The following is a 20,465-nucleotide window of genomic DNA, read 5'->3' as shown; positions in this document are numbered from 1 at the left end:
CTACATTTGACCAATTCTCCCCATCTCTCTTCGTGAACATCATTTGGTACAACTTGCTTAACCAAAGATTATTTCTATACAGTGTGCAATCCAGATTGCATGTCATCAAGGCCCATGTTACCACCTTGATAAGAAATCTCCCCTCTGGTGTTGACAGCTCTGTATTGACTGTAAATCAGCATCATAAAATAGTTAAGGATGAGGAACGTCGTTCAGACTAGCTCAGTTTACCCCCCGCCCCGCGGAATCATAAGGTCCCAGGGTTCAGCATCTGCAGCACTTTAAGGAAGTCCATTTTATATGTTGGCTGTGGAATGCATTTCCTGACACGAAATGTATCTTCAGCTAGTTGATCCCTTGTTTTACTTCCAATATTTATTTTACAGAGTTTCAACGTTACTGAGAGGCACTGGGCCATTTGAAGGATTGCATGATGCCATTTAAACCTAAAACATTAATTTGGCGGCGAACATCTAGTTTACAAGTTACAAATCAAAGTGCATGAGTACCAGTAAAAAAAAACATTCAGCTGCAATAAACATAACAAAAATGCAAATGTTTTAACAGTGATATCCTGACTCCGGTTCCCTTGCTATTTTAAATTATAATAATCAATGGAACACCCATTCACTCACTCGGACCCTCCGCAATGCGCAGCTTCTCCCTTACATAAGGCTCCGCTCCATCAGGCTATTGCGCAAGCGCTTCGCAGCACGTGACCCTGGCGATAGACGGTTTTCCAGTGACGTCAGGACACAGCTCTCCCGGTCGCCATTTCCCCATCTTCACCAACCCCACCCACCAAACCCAAAAAAATGAATAATTACTTTCCATCAGTGTTTACAGTAGAGGATGGGGATGGCATGCCCGACATCCCAAGGAAATCAATATTGAATCAGGGATGGGGACTTATCAAAATAATAGTAATGAAGAAAACATCACTATTAAACAGAGTATAAAAATAGGGAAGTGTTGCAACTGTACAAGGCATTGGTGAGACCGCACCCGGAGTACTGTGCACAGTTTTGGTCCCTTTACTTGAGGAAGGATGTAGTTACAATGGAGGCAGTTCAGAGGAGGTTCACTAGATTGATTCCAGAGATGTGGGACTTGTCTTATGAGAAGAGATTGAGCAGTTTAGGCCTATACTTGCTAGAGTTTAGAAGGATGAGAGGAGATCTAATTGAGGTATATAAAATGCTAAAGGGGATAGACAAAGTAGATGTGGAGCGGATGTTTCCCCTTATGGAGCATTCTAGAATGAGAGGCCATAGTTTTAGGCTAAGGGGTGGTAGATTTAAATCAGAGATGAGAAGGAATTATTTTTCTCAAAGGGTCATGAATCTGTGGAATTCACTACCTCAGGGTGCAGTGGATGCCGGGAAGCTGAAAAAATTTAAGGAGGGGATAGACAGATTTTTAATTAGTAACGGATTGAAAGGTTATGGGGAGAGGGCAGGAAATTGGAGTTGAGGCTGAAATGAGATCAGCCATGATTGTATTGAATGGCGGGGCAGCCTCGAGGGGCTGAATTGCCTACTCCTGCTCCTAGTTCTTATGTTCCAAAGTGTGACAAATCCCCAAGACCATCCCAGTCAGTGAGAACATTGCAGATGCCCTGACTCCAAATCTTGCAAAGTTTTCTCGATTTGGGAAATGTTCCTTTAGGCTGGAAAATCATATAATAATCACTACTCTTTCAGAAAGGTGAGAGGGGGAAACAGGGGAATTGTAGATTATTTAGCTTCCGCATCTTGTACCAGAACAGCCCTCGTATACGCAGCATAGCAACCAATTGGGATGTCTTACATCCACATACCAGCAGTACCTTTGTGGCTGCTGCACACTCAGACAGCATCAGGATGAGGAAAAGCCATCCCTGTGCAACTCTGACTGGGAAAACAGTAGGGCGAATGCGACAGGAAGTTTATCTATTTCTTATTTTAAACTCATTCAGAACAATTGGCTGCATTGCTGTATCGGATGATATGCGTTGATTAAACGTCTTGGAGTCGTTTCAGACGTCGATCAGACTGTTTTCATTTAAAAAAAAAACACACTTGTTTTTTAAATTGAAGTTTCAGGCGATATTTTGCTGCTTTTGGAGTTCCATCCAACATCGCGAGACTGATCATGAAGTTCTTGTGACTGTGACAAAATGGCGCTTTGCACCTATCAAAGTCCCGGGTGAGTTAATGTGAGCGACATGAGGGGTTTTTATTGTTGTCATAACTTGGAAATGAAACAACATTAGCGACAAGGAGACACGGGTTAATCTAAATGTGAATAATTTTCTCCGCGATAACTGGAACCGAAATAATTACGTTTTAATCTCCAACAAAAGCGCGCCAGAAGCAAAAGCACTGTCCTGCTGAGTGCTTCAGGTATTTTCACCTTTGAATGATGCATTTGCTGGGACTTTTTTTTTGTTTAACCCAATTGCAATTTTTCACTTTGGCCGTTTTGTTGAAATGAGCAATTAGACTGACCGGTGATCTCCAGCGTTTCTTTCTGCGGTTTCCTCTTTAGTTGTTCATGTCCTCTCCCCATTTCACATTTCCTGAACGCGTAGGAAACCCGGCCACCTTCAGGAAAAGCGCGTGAAATTCTCCTTTTAATATTTCAAATTCACCCACTCCTCGGTGAGAGAAGCAAAGTGAGAGATTGTGCTCCTGCCACCTTGACCACTCTCATGGTGCCTCGGCCTTGGGGTGACTGTGATCAGAATGCGATTGCAAATTGGGCAAATAATTAAAACGACTGATCATGAGTGGGAGGTGTTCAAAAAAAATAACGTGATAACCAGTTTATACTCTTGTTCAAAAAAAGTTTTTAAAAATCTGTAGATGACTAAAGCTGTGATGTACAACATTAATGAAAAGATCCAAAGCATACAAAAATGCCAAAACAAAAGCACAGACCCTGGCAACCTGGGGACAAGAAAAGGATGACTGAGAACAACAAAAAGGGAGTATGAAAAGAAATGTACATCAAAATTAACACATTTAACAGTTATTCGGAAAAAGGCAGGTGGTTAGGAGCAGTGTGGGACCATCCAAAACTAATAGCAGTGCTATAGTGAGGAATGATAAAGGCACTGGAGAGCAAGACGTAGAGTCAGTCTGGGTAGAAATAAGAAATAGCAAGGGAAAGAAGTCCCTGGTGGGAGTAATCTATAGGTTCCCAAACAGTAGTTCAGCAGTAGGGCACAGTATAAACCAGGAAATACTGGGAGCAAGTAAGAAAGGCACGGCAATAATCATGGGTGATTTTAATATGCATATAGACTAGACTAATCAAATTGGCATGGGTAGCCTTGAGGGAGAGTTCATAGAGTGTATTAGAGATTGTTTCTTGGAGCAATATGTTGTGGAACCAACCAACAAGCAGGTTAATCTGGATTTGGTTTTGTGTAATGAGATGGGATTAATTAATGATCTCAGAGTAAAGGATCCTCTAGGGAAGAGTGATCATAGCATGCTGGAATTTCAAATTCAGTTTGAGAGTGAGAAACTTGAGTCCCACACTAGTGTTCTGGAGTTAAACAAAGGTAACTACATAAGGCATGAGGGCAGATTTGGCCCTCGTGGACTGGGCAGGAAGACTACAAGGTAGGACAGTTGATGAACAGTGGCAGTCATTTAAGGAGATATTCAATTCCTCCCAAGTAAAATATATTCCAAAGAGGAAGAAAGATGGTAAGAGGGGGAAAAAAGCACCCATGGCTAAGCAAGGAAGTTAAAGATAACTTAAAGGCAAAAACTAAGGCATACCAAATTGCAAAGGTCAGTGGCAGGCTGGAAGATTGAGAAACTTTTAAAGATCAACAAAGGGTTACTAAAAAAATAAGAGCAAAGGTAAATTATGAAAGAAAGCTAGCGCACAATGTAAACACTGATAGCAAAAGCTTCTACAAGTATATAAAAGGAAAAAGAGTAGCTAAAGTGAATGTTGGTCCCTTGGAGGATGAGACTGGGAGTTAATAGTGGGCAACGCAGAAATGGCAGGGACGCTTAATCAATATTTTGCCTCAGTTTTCACGGTGGAGGACACTAGTACCGCCCCAATAGTAACAGGTAGAGCAGACGGTCTAGAGAAGGAGGAACTTGGAACAATCACGATCACTAGAGAAAAAGTACTGAGCCAGCTATTGGGATTAAAGGGTGACAAGTCCCCAGGACCTGATGGCCTACATCCCAGGGTCTTAAAGGAAGTGGCAGCGGAGATAGTGGATGCATTGGTAATAATATTCCAAAATTTCCTGGATTCTGGAAAGGTTCCAGTGGATTGGAAAAATGCTAATATAATGCCCTTATTCAAAAAGGGGAGGGGGGGGCAGAAAGTAGGAAACTATAGATCAAACTATAACTATAGACAGATATAACATCTGTCATTGGGAAGTTGTTGGAATCCATTTTTAAGGAAGTAGTAATGGGCATTTGGAAAGTCAAAATACAATCCATCAGAGTCAGCATGGTTTTATGAAGAGTAAATAGTGTTTGACTAATTTGGTAGAGTTCTTTGAAGATGTAACAAGCAAAGTGGATAATGGGGACCCTGTAGATGTAGTATATCTGGACTTCCAGAAAGCCTTTGATAAGGTGCCGCACAAAAGATTAATACACAAGATAAGATCACACGGAGTTAGGGGTAATATATTAGCTTGGATAGAAGATTGGCTAACCAACAGAAAGCAGAGAGTCGGGATAAATGGGTCTTTCTCTGGATAGCAAGCTGTAACTAGTGGGGTGCCACAGGGTTCGGTCCTTGGTCCCCAACTATTTACAATCTATGTGAATGACTTTGATTCAGGGATAGAAGGTACTATAGCTAAATTTGCAGATGACACCAAAATAGGTGGGAAAGTAAGTTGCAATGAAGAAATAAGAAATTTACAAATGGATATGGACAGGTTAGGTGAATGGGCCAAAATTTGGCAGATGGAGTTTAACGTGGATAAGTGTGAGGTCATCCATTTTGGCCGAAAGAATAAAAAGGTGACTTATTATTTAAATGGAGAGAAAGTTCAGAATGCTTCAGTGCAGAGGAAATCTGGGTGTCCTCGTGCATGAATCGCTGAAAGTTAGTATACAAGTACTGCAGGTAATAAGGAAGGCAAATGGAATTTTGGCATTTAGTGCTAAAGGAATAGAGTATAAAAATAGGGAAGTGTTATTGCAACTGTACAAGGCATTGGTGAGACTGCACCTGGAGCACTGTGCACAGTCTTGGTCCCCTTACTTGAGGAAGGATGTAGTTGCATTGGATGTGGTTCAGAGAAAGTTCACTAGATTGATTCCAGAGATGTGGGGCTTGTCTTAGGAGAGATTGAGCAGTTTAGGCCTATACTCACTAGAGTTTAGAAGGATGAGAGGAGATTTTTAGTTATATAAGATGCTAAAGGGGATAGACAAAGTAGATGTGGAGCGGATGTTTCCCCTTGTGGGGCATTCTAGAACGAGAGGTCATAGTTTTAGGCTAAGGGGTGGTAGATTTAAATCAGAGATGAGGAGGAATTAATATTCTCAAAGGGTCGTGAATCTGTGTGGAATTCACTACCTCAGAGTGCAGTGGATGCTGGGACGCTGAATAAATTTAAGAAGGAGATAGACAGATTTTTAATTAGTAACGAGTTGAAAGGTTATGGGGAGAGGGCAGGAAATTAGAGTTGAGGCCAAAATGAGATCAGCCATGATTGTACTGCATGGCAGGGCAGGCCATTGCCTACTCCTGCTCCTAGTTCTTATGTTATGATTTGTCAATGAAAATACAAAATTGATGGACATGTTGAATAGTAACTTTGCATCAGTATTTACAGCAGACTAAGAGGATAGCATGCCAGACATCCCAAGAAAACTTGTATTGAATCAGGGATGGGACTTATCAAAATTAAAGAAAGCAATATAATAGTAATGAAGAAAATAGTTGCTCTAAAGAGTGACGAATCCCCAGGACCATATCGTTTCCATCCCCAGTTAGTAGGTGAGAACATTGCAAACGCCCTGACTATAATCTTGCAAAGTTCTCTTGATTTTGGGAAATATTACTCGGGATTGGAAAACAGCATTTCACTCTGCTATTTCAGAAAGGTGAGAGAGGGAATCCAGAGAATTATGGACCAGTTAACTTCTCAGCAATAGCTGTTAGGCTATTAGAGTCTGTACTTAAGGATTGGGTGACTGAACATCTTGAAAATTTCCAGCTGATCAGAGAGAACCAGCACTGGATTTGTAAATGTCTTGGATAAACCTCTGTGAATTATTTGAAGAGGTTACTAAAGTAGTGGAAAGAGGAATGTTTATGGATGTTGCTTATATGGATTTCCAGAAGGCATTTGATAAGATCCCTCAAAAGACTTAAGTTGAAGTTCATGGAATTGAACACAAATTATTGCATAGGTCTGGAAATTGGCTGTGTGACTGGAGATAGAGAGTAGGTATAATGGGCAGGTACTCTAGTGGCATCCTGCAAGGAACTGTATTGAGGCCTCAATTATTCACCATACTTACATGATGGGATAGAAAGCAACATATGCAAATTTGCTGATGGCACAATAATAACAATGTAGATTGAAGTGTAACATTACAAAGAGATATTGACTGATTAAGTGAATGGTAAATGGATTTCAGTGTAGGTAAATGTGGTCTAAAAAGGATAGAACAGAGTACTTGTTAAATTATGAAAAAAGCTAGAAACAGTGGAGGTCCAAAGAGGCTTAGGGATTCAGGCACATAGCTTCTTATAATACCATGGACAGCTTCAGAACTAATCAAAAGGCATGATGGAATGCTGGCCTTTATATCTGGAGGACCAGAATAGAAGGGGGCTGAAGTCATGCTTAAGCTATACAAAGCCCTAATTAGACTACACCTGGAGCACTGTGAGCTGTTCTGGATGCCACAGCTTGGGAAGGATGCATTGACCTTGCAGGGAGTGCAATGTATATTTACCAGAAATATGCCTGGACTGCAATTATGGAGAGAGGTACTCAAACTGGGTTCCATGAAATATAAAAGGTTAAGGGGTAATTTGATTGAAGTTTTCAAGCTTCTAAGGGGAACAGATAGAGATTGATAGAGAGAAACTATTTCCTCTGGTTGGAGAGTCCAGGACCAGGAGACGTCATCTATAAATTAGAGCCAGACCTTTCAGGCATTAAGTTAGAAACACTTCTACACACATAAGGTGTTAAAAGTTTTGAACTCTGTTCCACAAATGACAATTAATGCTAGATCAATTGTTAAATTATAAACTGAGATTAATAGATTTTTGTTCAGCATAGATATTGAGGGATATGGAACAAATTGTATCATAATGAGTTTGGTCACAGGTCAACCATGATCTCATTGAATTGTGGAACAGGCAGGAGGGGATAAGTGGTCTACTCTTGGTCTGATGTTATGATCAGAGTGTGATGTTTGTGATCTGTGCACACAACTGTGCCTTTTCTAAGTTTCTGCTGTCATTAAACTGTATCATCAGGTTACCAGGTTGGGTGATGTAAACAATGACATAGATGAGATAAGGAATGGCAGTTGGAATTTTACGTCTTTTCTTTTTAAATTAAACTACATTTGGGCATTGCCTACCTTAAAATTAATAGCTACTTATTTGTGAAATCTTTTTTAAAGGTGCAAGAACGCTTAAGATGAGAACTAAATACTTCCCCCAATAGTGCATGGTCTAAGAAAAACTTTCACGTTGTTTCTCATGGGTGGTCGCAGGCCAGGAATCATGTTATGATGTTTAGATGCTAAGTTGCTTTGTTCCTTTAAGAAAGTTAACCCAGGTAATTGTAACTACCTCTGAACTGCTGAGATCAGTGGAGGCATCTTGCGTGGATATTCTACCTTTCTAGCTGCTGGTCAGGCTGTTGGTGTAGGGTTCAAACCTTAGTTGCTTTTGGTGCTTATAATCATCACAAAATGCATTGTTCCTTCTCCGTTCATGCACTGAAATTTTATGTATGTGCAGAAGAGGTGAATTGGAGTGTGTTAGGAGACAAGGTCAGCCACTCCTTTGTTCCCCCTGCCAACAACAGAAACTCAAACAGGAAATGTTGGCAGATATACTTCAGTGATTAGACTGTGGCTGTATGTATAAAGCTCAAAACAGATTTTTGTGTCCATGGAGAAATGGGGGTGCGGAAGTGATGGATGGCAGTGAAAGGGGAATGAATGACAGTGAAGGAGAGGAGAAATAGGACAAATGAGAGGGAATTGCTAACAATGAAAAGGAGAATAAATCAAGGGCAATAGAGGGAATGGGGAAATTAATGAAGAGGAAGAGAAAAGGAGCAGGAGCTGGGACTGGTGTTTTACTGCGAGGAGTTGGGAGCAGTAATGGGGACAGGTTCAGGGTGAGAGGAGAAACTGAGGATGATACTTTGGAGTTGGAGAGGAGGGAGCAAGCATTAACTGACGGAGTGGGAGCAGTGTCAGTTTCAACTGGGCAGTGTGGGAGAAGAACAACAGCTTAAATAGGTTGAACATGGAGGTGATGCAAATTAAATTGTTCTTCAATGAACTGGCAGAGTTATGGTAAAGAGCCTGTCTATGAAAATTGGATGAATGCAGTGTCTCTGAAATGCATCCTAAGTGGTAGAATGTCTCTGAACTGAGATGAAGGTAGTAGATGTAGCAGAGTAAAGACTGAGATTATCTTTGGGTGGGTCTGGGGTTAGTTTGTTAAAAATCAAAATGGTTAAATTGGGGAAAAAACTGAAGTGTAGAAGTGTTTAAAATGTTTTATTATTATTTGTGATATAAAATTTTAGAAGATTTCTTGCCGTGTACCCCCCCCCCCCCACCCCGCCCCCCACCACCACCACCACCTTCACCTTAAAAGCGCAGCATCCAGCTTGATGTTTTCAGCCTTTGGATTTTCCCTTCGGGTTTTCATGTGCTTTTATTTTTTTCTCTCCAGTGCAAATGAAGGAATGTTGTGTGACAACATAAATTAGATTACATGTAATGATTTGTCTTCACATATCAGGACCATTCTCACACTAGCAGACTCTTAGGTTAGGCGCCATGTTTTCTGATGCTGTCAGTCAGCTTTTTCTTGAATTTATTTGGCAGCGTGGATTATAATTTGTAAATCTCAGGTTCTACATGAATGATTGCCTTTTCAAAAGATTGTTTTGCATCTGTAATAGAGTGCCATCTGGTGGATAATGTATACAGTCTCCACACTAAACTTGTACATTAGCTAATCTTCTATGGTGTATAAAAACAAAAAACTGCGGATGCTGGAAATCCAAAGCAAAAACAGAAATACCTGGAAAAACTCAGCAGGTCTGGCAGCATCGGCGGAGAAGAGCAAAGTTGACATTTCGAGTCCTTATGACCTGTACTTCATTGACTGTCTGGGCTCAGGATGGTGTTTATGTTGTTTAATTGTGTGTAATTTGGCCTGTCTCTTCAAGAGTAAGGTTTGGGCCCTGCATGTGGAGAAGTGGTCTGAATAGGTACGTCCTGAGATTTATCAGAGGCTAATTTCCAAGAGAAGTTTATGTAGATCAGCAGCTACTTGTAAATCCCCAGCTTTTACTCCTAGACAGAAGAATAGATTACACAACCAAGCAGGAAATGATTGACTCTGTTACATTTTTACTTCTAATATTGTTCAATTGAAGTGCACTATCTGAAATGAGAGATGTAAAGCTTTATATACTTGAAGTTTTTCTTGAAGTAAACTTCCTTAACTAACACAGGCCACTGCCTCAGATCTCCTTCCCTGCAGAGTGCAGATTGCTGTGAGGGACTTTAAATAGCTCCTGAGAATTACTCTGGAGTCGGAATGCTGCAGGAAGACAAGTTACTGCTAGTGTTAATATATCAAGGATTTTTATAATAAGTCATATCGTTTTTATAGCCACTATCTATTTTTATATAAAGAATTGAGAAGTACTTTAGAAAAATCTTTTCCTTTCCCTTCAGGGAAGTACTTACATTTTAGCTGAATTACTCAAAAGCCATTTTGTCTGAGTTCGACTTCTGCATAGGATTTTTACGACAGGAAATAGCACCATATCTTATTTTGCCATGTCATTTCCAAAGATGATAACACTTGCTTTCAAAAGCACCATTTTCTATTCAGAAAATGCAAATTTTGTGAAATTTGGTTTGTAAATATTGTGATTTAAAGAGTTCACACTTTAAATAATTCATTAATTTTTAAAAAATTGTGTTCCTTCTTGGAAGCCTGTTTTATATCTTAACATTTAATCACACCAATTGGCTATTATTATCTTTTAGTTAATGGCTCATTTGTATTTAAACAAAAGTCCTGATTCCACGCTGGGTCGTGTTTTACTGTTCTTGCATGATATCTTACCAGTCCGAGGTTTTTCAATAGATGAGCTATTAAAAAGTTTTGATAAAGCAATGTAAAATAATTGAATGGAGAAAGAATGCGACTTACTTATTCACTTTACAACAACAATAATTGGGCTTTCATAAGGCATTTGACAAGGTCCATACACAAAATTATTTGTAGACCTCAACTTGGTGAAATTTACTTTTTTTTTGCAAAAATATACTTTATTCATAAAATATCTTCAATCACATTCCAAACCATTTCAAAAACACCATTACAAGGTACAATCCAGGTTAAACTTTTACAAAATGTATCACCAGGTGCATCAGTACAAACAATATTACAATCATTTACAGCCTTTCATTTTGAGCTGTACAGCCCGAGGGGCTCTAAACAGTTCCCAGTTTCTCGGTGCGCTGTGGCAGAAAGGTCTTAGACAGCGACCCTTCCCCATTGCGCCTTTGCGGCAGCTGCCCCAAGCTTTAGTGCGTCCCTCAGCACGTAGCCCTGGACTTTGGATTGTGCCAGTCCACAACAATCGGTCGGGGACAACTCTTTGTGCTGGAAGACCAACAAGTTTCGGGCAGACCAAAGCGCGTCTTTCACCGAGTTGATGATCCTCCAGCTGCAGTTGATGTTTGTCTCGGTGTGTGTCCCTGGGAACAGCCCGTAGAGCACAGAGTCCTGTGTCACAGAACTGCTCGGGATGAACCTTGACAGCAACCACTGCATCTCTCTCCAGACTTTCTTTGCAAAGGCACAATCCACAAGGAGGTGAGCAACGGTCTCTTCCCCACCTCGAGGGCAACGTGCAGAGGGGGTGAGACTCCTGGCATGTAGGAAGGATCTGACGGGGAGGGCCTTTCTCACCACCAGCCAAGCCACGTCTTGGTGCTTGTTGGAAAGTTCTGGCGATGAGGCATTCTGCCAAATGACTTTGACAGTCTGCTCGGGGAACCATCCCACAGGGTCCACCCTCTCCTTTTCCCTCAGGGCCTCTAGGATGTTACGTGCTGACCACTGCCTGATGGACTTGTGGTCAAAGGTGTTTTTCTGCATAAATTTTTCCACGAGGGACAGGTGGTACGGCACGGTCCAACTACTTGGAGCGTTCCGCGGCAGCGTGGCCAGACCCATCCTTCGCAACACCGGGGACAGGTAGAACCTCAGCACGTAGTGACACTTCGTGTTTGCGTACTGAGGGTCTACGCACCGCTTGATGCAGCCACACACAAAGGTGGCCATCAGTATGAGGGCCGTTTTTTCCCCCTTTATCTAGAAGCTTGTACATCGCGTCCCTGCGGACACGATCCATTTTCGACCTCCAGATAAAGCGGAAGATGGCTCGAGTGATCGCCATCGCGCAGGAGTCTGGAATGGGCCAGACCTGCGCCACGTACAGCAACAGCGAGAGTGCCTCACACCTGATGACCAGGTTCTTACCCGCAATGGAGAGGGAGCGTCGCTCCCACATGCCCAGTTTCCTTTTCACCATAGACACTCGCTCCTTCCAGTTTCTAACGCATGCCCTGGTCCCTCCGAACCATATCCCCAGCACCTTCAGGCCGTCAGCCCTGACAGTGAAGGGGACAAAGGATCGGTCAGCCCAGTTCCCAAAGAACATGGCCTCGCTCTTCCCACGATTTACCTTGGCTCCCGAGGCCAGTTCGAACTGGTCGCAGATGTGGATCAGTCTGCGCACCGACAGCGGATCCGAGCAGAAGACGGCGACGTCGTCCATGTACAGGGAGGCTTTTACCTGAGTGCCTCCACTGCCTGGGATCGTCACTCCTCTTATGCCCGGATCCTTCCTGATGGACTCGGCAAAGAGTTCTATGTAACACACGAAAAGAACAGGCGAGAGAGGACAGCCCTGCCTGACTCCAGATTTAATCGGAAAGCTATCTGTTTCCCACCCATTGATTGAGACTGCGCTACTGATGTTAGTGTAGAGCAGTTGGATCCAATTTCGAATTCCCTCCCCAAACCCCATTTTGGAGAGCACATCCACCATGTAGGTGTGCGATATTCTGTCAAAGGCCTTCTCCTGATCCAAGCTGATGAGGCAGGTATCCACACCCCTGTCCTGTACATAGGCAATCGTATCCCTGAGCAGCGCGAGGCTGTCAGAGATCTTCCTGCCTGGCACAGTGCAGGTCTGGTCAGGGTGAATCACCAATTCCAGAGCGGATTTGACCCAATTGGGGATGACCTTGGACAGAATCTTATAGTCCACATTCAACAGTGAAATGGGTCGCCAATTTCTAATTTCCTCCCTTCCCCCCCTTGTGCTTGTAGATGAGGGTGATGATGCCTTTCCTCATGGATTCTGACATACTACCAGCCAGGAGCATACTCTCGTACACTCCTAGCAGGTCTGGGCCGATCAAGTCCCACAGAGCCGAATACAACTCCGCCGGCAAGCCGTCGCTTCCGGGAGTTTTACTCTTCTCGAAGGACTCAAGGGCCTTAGTCAGTTCATCAGGAGTTAGCGGTTTGTCCAGGCTCTCCCGCGTACTGTCGTCTAAGACCTCCGTGATAGAGGACAGGAAGGACTGGGAGGCCGTGCTGTCCGTGGGCTTCACGTCATACAATCCGGCATAAAAGGATTTGCTGATCCTCAAAATGTTGGACCGTGATGACTTTACTGAGCCGTCTTCTTCCTTCAGGCTGCTGATCACAGAGCTCTCTCTGTGTACCTTTTGGAAGAAGAAACGTGAGCACGTCTCATCCTGCTCCACGGAGCGGACTCTGGAACGGAAGATGATCTTGGAGGCCTCCGAGGCAAAGTGCAAGGCTTGCTGGCTCTTCACCTCTTGGAGCTCCTCCTTGACATCGACCCCCATCGACTGCAGCCGGAGCAGATTCTGCATGTTTTTCTGGAGTCGGGACATTTCCCTCTGTTCCTTTCTAGCTTTCTGGGTGCCTTTGAGGATGAAAAACCTCTTGATGTTTCCCTTGATCGCTTCCCACCAGTGTGTCAGGGACTCAAAGAGGGGTTTCATGGTTCTCCAACCTTGGTGAAATTTACAGTAAAGCATCTTAGGGGGCAAATGTGGAGGATTGAGGTATGTGATTAACCTTGCCTGTTCAGTGTGTTGCATGCAGCATGTTAAGGTAGTGCTATCTGCTCTTTTACATACATTCTGTAATCAGCCAATGCTACCCACACCGTTCACTCTATAATCAATAACTTGGATGAAGGGACCAAATGTATGGTTGCTAAATTTGCTGATGACGCAATGATAGATAGGAGAGCGATTGTGAAGTGGACATAAGGAATCTGCAAAAGGGACATAGGTTATGTGAGTGGGCAAAACTTTGCAGATAGAGTATAATATGGGAAAATGTGAACTTATTCACTTTGGTAGGAAGAATGAAAAAGCAGCATATTGTTTAAATGGAGAGAGATTGCAGAACGTTGAGCTACAGAGGGATCTAGGTGCCCTGGCACATGAATCACCAAAAGTTAGTATGCAGGTACAGCATGTGATTAGGAAAGCAAGTGGAATGTTGTAATTTATTGCAAGGGGAATGGAATATAAATATGCAAAAATCTTTCTACGGTTGTGTAGGGTGTTGGTGAGACCACATCTGGAATATTGTGTACTGTTTTAGTCTCCTTGTTTAAGAAAGGATATAATTGCGATAGAAGCAGTGCAGAGAAAGTTCATTCAACTGATTCCTGGGATGAAGAGGTTGTCTTATGAGGAAAGGTTGGGCCTGTATCCATTGGAATTTAGAAGAATGAAAGGTGATCTTATTGAAACATATAAGCTCTCAAGGGGACTTGACAGGATGGGTGCTGAAAGGATGTTTCCCTTTATGAGAGGTACTAGAACTAGGGGTCAACAGTTTAAAATTAAGGGGTCTCCATTTAAGATGGCGATGAGGAGAAATTTTTTCTCTGAGGGTTGTTAGTCTGTGGAATTAGAGCAGTGGAGGCAGCGTCATTGAATATTTTTAAGGCCAAATCAAATAGATTCTTCATTAACAAGGGAATCAAAGGGTTTAGGGGGTGGACAGGAAAGTAGAGGCCACAATCAGCCATGATCTTATCAAATGGTGGCGCAGGCTCGAGAGGATAAATGGCCTTCTTTTGCTCCTAATTCATATATTTGTATGTTCATTGGCTGCATGCATCAGGAGGAACCTGAGATTGTGAATGGCTGGAGCTACTTAAAGTCAGCCTGCACTCCTTAAAGGGGAGGTGTATTGTGGCTGTATTAATGGAAGAAGTAATGGAAGATTTCCAAAAGTCAATCTGGACTATGATACAATGATTTAATATGCGAGAGTGTAATCAGCAAGGTTTTCAGACAACTCATTGAAGGTCTTTATCTTCACGGAGGCAGGGTGTGACAGGTGACATCTAGGAGGCAGTAGTTGTGGAGTTTGATGCTGGGAATATTGCTCCAAGAATATAGATGCACTTCAGGAAGAAGTTTAATGATCTTGTACAAGTTGTCAAGGTGAGTGAGTTCATCTTCAAATAGCAGATCCTACCAACTGCATCACTAGCCTCATCAGCTGCTCAACTCTACACCTGCATCACCCATCTACCAATGACCTATTAATAGGTACTCAACCTTAAAATTCACATATTTACCTCTCACACTTAGCACTGCTGCCATTCTCAGCCTCACTACTCACAGCTCGCACGCATTGGCAGCTATTCAGTTGTACAGCCATGTCACCAAAACATATTGCATGACACTCGCTGACACACTTCCCTTTTTTTTACAGGAGAAGGTGGTGTATAAAGGCATGAAAGAATTGGAGGGATGGGGGTGGCGTGCAAGTGCACCTGCAGGTAGGAAGGAGACAGTGTCGCTCATCGTTGGAAGTGGCATCACTAAGGCCATGACCACTGATGACATTGGAGCGAGTGATGATGAGGGTACCCTCATACCTAATTCTCCTTTCCCGTGCCACTTCTCCCTCATCCTTCAACCTCTTCTGATTTACAAGGTGCAGGTGGTGTAAGCAGACACTTCTTATTCCTCACCACAGTCCAACCCTTGTCCCTTTCTCATTTCAGAATAACTGGAATCTGTCCAGTCATTGGAAGAAAAAGACAGTGAAGATGAAGGGAACATGATGTGATCTTGCAGCCATCTGCTTAGACACTGGCATTCTGCATCTTTTAGAGTCGAGGTTGGAAGAGGGATCTGCATGTTGTGAGACACCAGGCACGAGTGTGCAGGAGTCAGTGAAAGCGCAGGTGTCAGTTCACTGATACTTGTTCTCAATTTGTTTTTTTTTAAACTAAAGCTATTGATTGGCTTTGGCAGGAGAAGAAATAAGTGCACAGCTCCATCCTCATTATGTGCAATTTGAGATAAGTACAAGTGTATAATTTGCAGTGATAGCTGTCCTGTTTAACATGTACATTTCTTTTACAGAGTAAGTAAAACATCATTCCATTGATTTGACTGAGAAACTGAGGTCGCAGTCCAAGACACCTCAAGATTGAAAAGAGTGGAAAGGAAATAAGGTAAGCTTGGCTGTTAGTCTTTAGATAATAGGAGAAAGTAGGATTTAGGAGAGTCCATGGCATTCAGGTTCTGGCAAAGCAATAATTAAAATCACGAAGGGTTTAGATAAACTGTTTCCAATACCTGAAGGGTCAAAAACCAGACGGCACAGATTTAATGTGATTGGCAAAAGAACCAGAGGTGACAGGAGGAAAAACTTTTTAATAAGAGGAGTGGTTAGGACTTGGAATGCACTGGCTGACAGGGTAACAGGAAACAGTTTCAATTGTAGCTTACTAAAGAAAAATTGATAAATACTTGTAGGAGAAAAAAATTAAGGCAAGTGGGGGAGTGGGACAAAATAGAATGCTCTTGGAAAGATCCTGGGCAGACTTGAAAGGCTGAATGGTTTCCATCTGTGCTGTACTATACTTTGATCCTACTTGTTATGCTGCAGCACACTCAGATCAGGACTTCAATGGGCCAAACTACAGAAGAAGGCAGATGGGCGTTCATAACCAAATTCTTGGCACCCTGTGAAGTCTGCCGGAAAGCCTGCGCTCAGTGTTAAGGAGCATAGACGAATCTAGCACCAAATTGGCTCGGGGGCTTTGTGCAAAGCTTAGAGATCGTCCTTTTCAACATGGAAGAGCTTGTCAACTCCATCAGCACGTCTGTGGGCCCAACCATGATTCAGCATTTTATGTCTCTGCTTCCGTCACAGCACAAGCAGCATTCATCAAAGGCCCGAGTGCTGCTGTGGAACTCTGAGATTGATTCTTAATTGCTCTCTGTAATGGCCCAGCAAGCTGCTCAGTTGTATTAATTGCTGCAGAAAAGTTGGATAAGAATAAAACCTGACAGTTTATTTGGCATTCACCTAGAGACTGGCACACCCAGTCCTGTTTAACTCTGCAAAATCCTTCCTGGGGTCACGGGTTCAAATTTCAACAAGGCAACTGGTGGATTTAAATTGAATTAATTAATGAATTCAATTAATTATTTAAAAATCTGGAATTGAAAGCTAGTCCCAATAATGGTGACCATGAAACTATTGTCATAAAACCTATCTGGTTCACTAATGCCCTATAGGGAAGGAAATCTGCCATCCTTTACCCAGTATCACGGTCACCTCATGCCCACAAAGATAATTGGACAGTGGACACTGTACTTTTAAAAAGAAAGCAGCATAGAATAATGGACGCTGTACTCTTACAAAATGGATTCCAGAAAGCCAGGTGACTTCTGTTGTATTTTCTGGACAGATAGAGACAATATGTCTGGCAAATTGCTTAAAAATGCAAATGACTTTCTCAGGTACACATTGACTACCCCTCCCCATTTGAGTGGAAGAGATTTAAAGGATGATGGCTACTAGACCTTTTGGCCCCATGAAGGTGCGACTTCAAATAAAGCCATTCAGTGAGGATGATCATAACTGGAATTTTGCTGGGATATCAGTTATCCCCCATTGTGTTTCAATTACATTGCTCGAATCCATTGTGTGAACAATGGGAAAACTCAATACTGTCATCACATGACCCAATCCAGCTGGAGGGGGGTGGGGGTGGTGGGCAACACCTTATTCGTCCACAAGGTAGCCCAGCAAGGCAGTTTGGGGCCAGCAGCACAAAGGGATCACACCCAGCCAGAAGAAAAGAACCCTGCCGAAAACAAACAGTCAACTCAGACAGTGAAAAGGAGTTAATTAGTTTTACTTGCAAGATTACGTTTCTTCTCTACAGGAACTCGGCCATAATTTCATCTAAAAAAAGCCAGAAACTTCCAACCTCCATTTGTCTTCACAGAATCAAGAGAGAGAATCCTTTAGGTCTCCAACACTTTTCAACCTCCATCTTAAAGGGCTGGCTAAAAATAAGTGACTTCTTTCTTGTTGCACTGTTAGTAATCTAAGTGCATGTTACATCTTGAGAAATAATTTTTCCTTGTGTGTTGAGGAATGGGTTTTATTGTATTTACATTTCAGGTGTTGTGAAAATAAATGTTTATAATTTCTTTTGATTTAAACTTATAAAAAAGCCTGTTTCATGTTACAGCATTGAAAAGCATTAAAACACTCCTCCTCAAAAATACATCTTGTTACAGTCAGCTGGGAGGTGAGGAAAAAGGACGTAGCAAGCCTCTCAGCTTTACCAAACTGCTACAGAAAGGTCGAAAAGAAATAAAACTGCACGGACCACCTGCTGTCAACTTAGGCACCGGAAATGACAACGGCACATTCTGCCTTGTTGACCCTGCAAAGTCCTCCCTATTAATATCTGGGGGCTTTTGCCAAAATTTTGCGATCTGTCTCATAGACTAGTCAAGCAAAAGCCTGACATAGTCATACTCACAGAACCATACCTTACAATGTCCCAGACACCACTATCACCATCCCTGGTTATGCCCTGTCCCACCGGCAGGTCAAAGGCAGTGGCACAGTGGTGTGTACACAGGAGGGTGTTACCCTAGAATTTCTCAACATTGACTCCGGACCCCATGAATCCTCATGGCATTAGGTTAAACATGAGCAAGGCAAGCCTCCTACTGATTATCACCTTCTTCCCTTGCTTAGCTGATGAAACCAATTGCAAGAAGCACCAAGGATGGCAAGGGCACAGAATGTACTCTGGGTAGAAGACTTTCATGTTCATCACCAAGAGTGGCTCAGTAGCACCACTACTGACTGAGCTAGTTGAGCCCTAAAAGGACATAGCTGCCAGACTGGGTCTGCGGCAGATGGTGAGGGAATCACCGAGGGAAAAACCTACTTGACCTCACTCTCACCAATCTACCTGTTGCAGTTGCATCTGTACATGACTGCATTGATAGAAGTGACCATAGTACAGTCAAAGTCCTGTTTTCACACTGAGCATATCCTCCATCGTGTTGTGTGGCACTACTGCTGTGCTAAATTGGATAGACTTCGAACAGATCTAGCAGCTCAAAACTGGGTGTCCCTGAGGTGGTGTGGGCCATCAGCAGCAGCAGAATTGTATACAACCACAATCTGTAATCTCATGGCCTGGCACATCCCTCACTCTATTATTACTTTCAAGCCAAGTGATCAACCCTGGGCCAGGAGGGTGGGTCATACCTAGCACAAAGGATTAAAGTTGTGGTTGATGGCCATTTGTCTTGGTTCCAGGCAGGAGTTCCTCAGGGTAGTGTCCTAGGCCTAGCCAACTTCAGATGCTTCATCGATGGCCTGCCCTCCACTATAAGGTCAGAAGTGGGGATATTTGCTGATGATTACACAGTGTTCTGCACCATTCGCAACTTCTCAGATACTGAAGCAGTCTTTCTCCATATGCAGCAAGACCTTGACAACATTCAGGCTTGGGCTGATAAGTGTCAAGTGACATTTGCACCACTCCAAGTGTCAGGCAATGACCATTTTCAACAAGTGAGAATCGAGCCGCCTCCTCTTGACACTCCAATGGCACTACCATTGCTGAATCCCCCACGATCAATATCCTGGAGGTTGTTACAACTGGCCAGAAATTGAGCTGGACCGGCCATATAAATACTGTGCCTACACGAGCTGGTGAGAGGCTGGGAATTCTATGGCAAGTAACTCACCACCTGACTCCTTAAACCCTGTCTACCATCTACAAGGCAGAAGTCAGGAGTGTGATGGAATATTCTACATTTGCCTGGATGAGTGCAGCTCCAACAATACTCAAAAAGCTGGACACCATCCAGGACAAAGCAGCCCACTTGATTGGTACCCTACCCACCACCTTAAACATTCACTCCCTCTACCACCGACACACGGTGGCAACAGTGTTTACCACCTACAAGATGCATTGCAGCAACTCACCAAGTCTCCTTTGACAGCACCTTCCAAACTCGCGACCTTTACCACCTTGACATACAAGGCTGCAGATGCATGAAACCACCAGACCCTGCAAGTCCCTTCTAAGCCACACACCATTCTGACTTGGAAATATATCGCCATACCTTCACTGTCACTGGGTCGAAAGCCTGAGGAAGATGAACAGCCTAAAAAATGGCATTGCATAATCCAGTTTATCCTCCATGGACCCTACCACCACAGAAGGAGGACTTTTTTGACTCATTCATACCTGTGCTGGTTTTTTGAAAGAGTTGTCCAATTTAGTCCCATATCCCAGCTTTTTCCCCAAATTCCTGCAAATTAGTCCAACTTCTGATGAAAGGTCACAGATTTGAAACATTTCTCTCTACGCAGATGTTGCCAGATCTGCTGAGTATTAACAGCTTTCTCTGTTCTGATTTCCGATTTTAAGCAATTCTAGTATTTTGCTTTTGGATTTATTGAAGAAGCTGGGTTGTCCTCCTTTAGACAATAGAAGGTTTGAAGGAGATTCGATAGAACTGTTTAAAATCATGAGGGCTCCAGACAAAAATAGATAGACAGAAACTGTTGCCATTGGAGGAGGCGTAGAGAACCAGAGGAGACAGATTTAAGGTGATTGGCAAAAGAACAAACATGCCATGAGAAAATATTCTCTTCCACAGTGAATAGTTAGGATCTGAAAGACACTGTTTGAGTGTGTGGTGGAGACAGATTCAATCGTGGCTTTCAAAAGAGTATTGGATAAGCACCTGAAGGCATTTGCAGGGCTACAGAGAAAGGGCGGGTAATTGGGACTACCTGAGTTGCTCTTGCAGAGAGCCTAAGTG

At 42.9% G+C, this 20,465-nt stretch overlaps 2 protein-coding genes across 10 annotated transcripts in view; one reads left to right on the top strand and one right to left on the bottom strand.

Moving 5' to 3' along the window:
- Positions 1–1,977, bottom strand: part of blvra (biliverdin reductase A) — a 55,092-nt gene extending 53,115 nt beyond the window's left edge. For 2 of the 4 annotated variants that reach the window (XM_078538574.1, XM_078538577.1), the window contains exon 1: positions 1,829–1,977. In XM_078538574.1, coding sequence (XP_078394700.1) covers positions 1,829–1,858 — 30 coding nt within the window. In that variant the 5' untranslated portion in view covers positions 1,859–1,977. Of the gene's footprint in view, positions 1–635; positions 693–1,828 lie in introns of those variants that run through there. The other 2 variants (XM_078538575.1, XM_078538576.1) reach the window with 2 other exon arrangements.
- A 63-nt stretch (positions 1,978–2,040) lies between these two features.
- The window catches only part of coa1 (cytochrome C oxidase assembly factor 1), an 89,467-nt gene continuing 71,042 nt past the window's right edge, over positions 2,041–20,465 (top strand). Inside the window, exons 1-3 of one of the 6 annotated variants that reach the window (XM_078538583.1) lie at positions 2,135–2,187; positions 15,362–15,544; positions 15,726–15,817. The gene's annotated coding sequence lies outside the window, so the exon portion shown is untranslated. Of the gene's footprint in view, positions 2,188–14,671; positions 14,793–15,355; positions 15,545–15,725; positions 15,818–20,465 lie in introns of those variants that run through there. The other 5 variants (XM_078538578.1, XM_078538584.1, XM_078538580.1 and 2 more) reach the window with 5 other exon arrangements.

This window comes from Cetorhinus maximus, chromosome 3, assembly GCF_964194155.1.
Source record: "Cetorhinus maximus chromosome 3, sCetMax3.hap1.1, whole genome shotgun sequence".
Taxonomy (NCBI): domain Eukaryota; kingdom Metazoa; phylum Chordata; class Chondrichthyes; order Lamniformes; family Cetorhinidae; genus Cetorhinus; species Cetorhinus maximus.
This window is presented reverse-complemented; position numbering and strand designations above follow the sequence as displayed.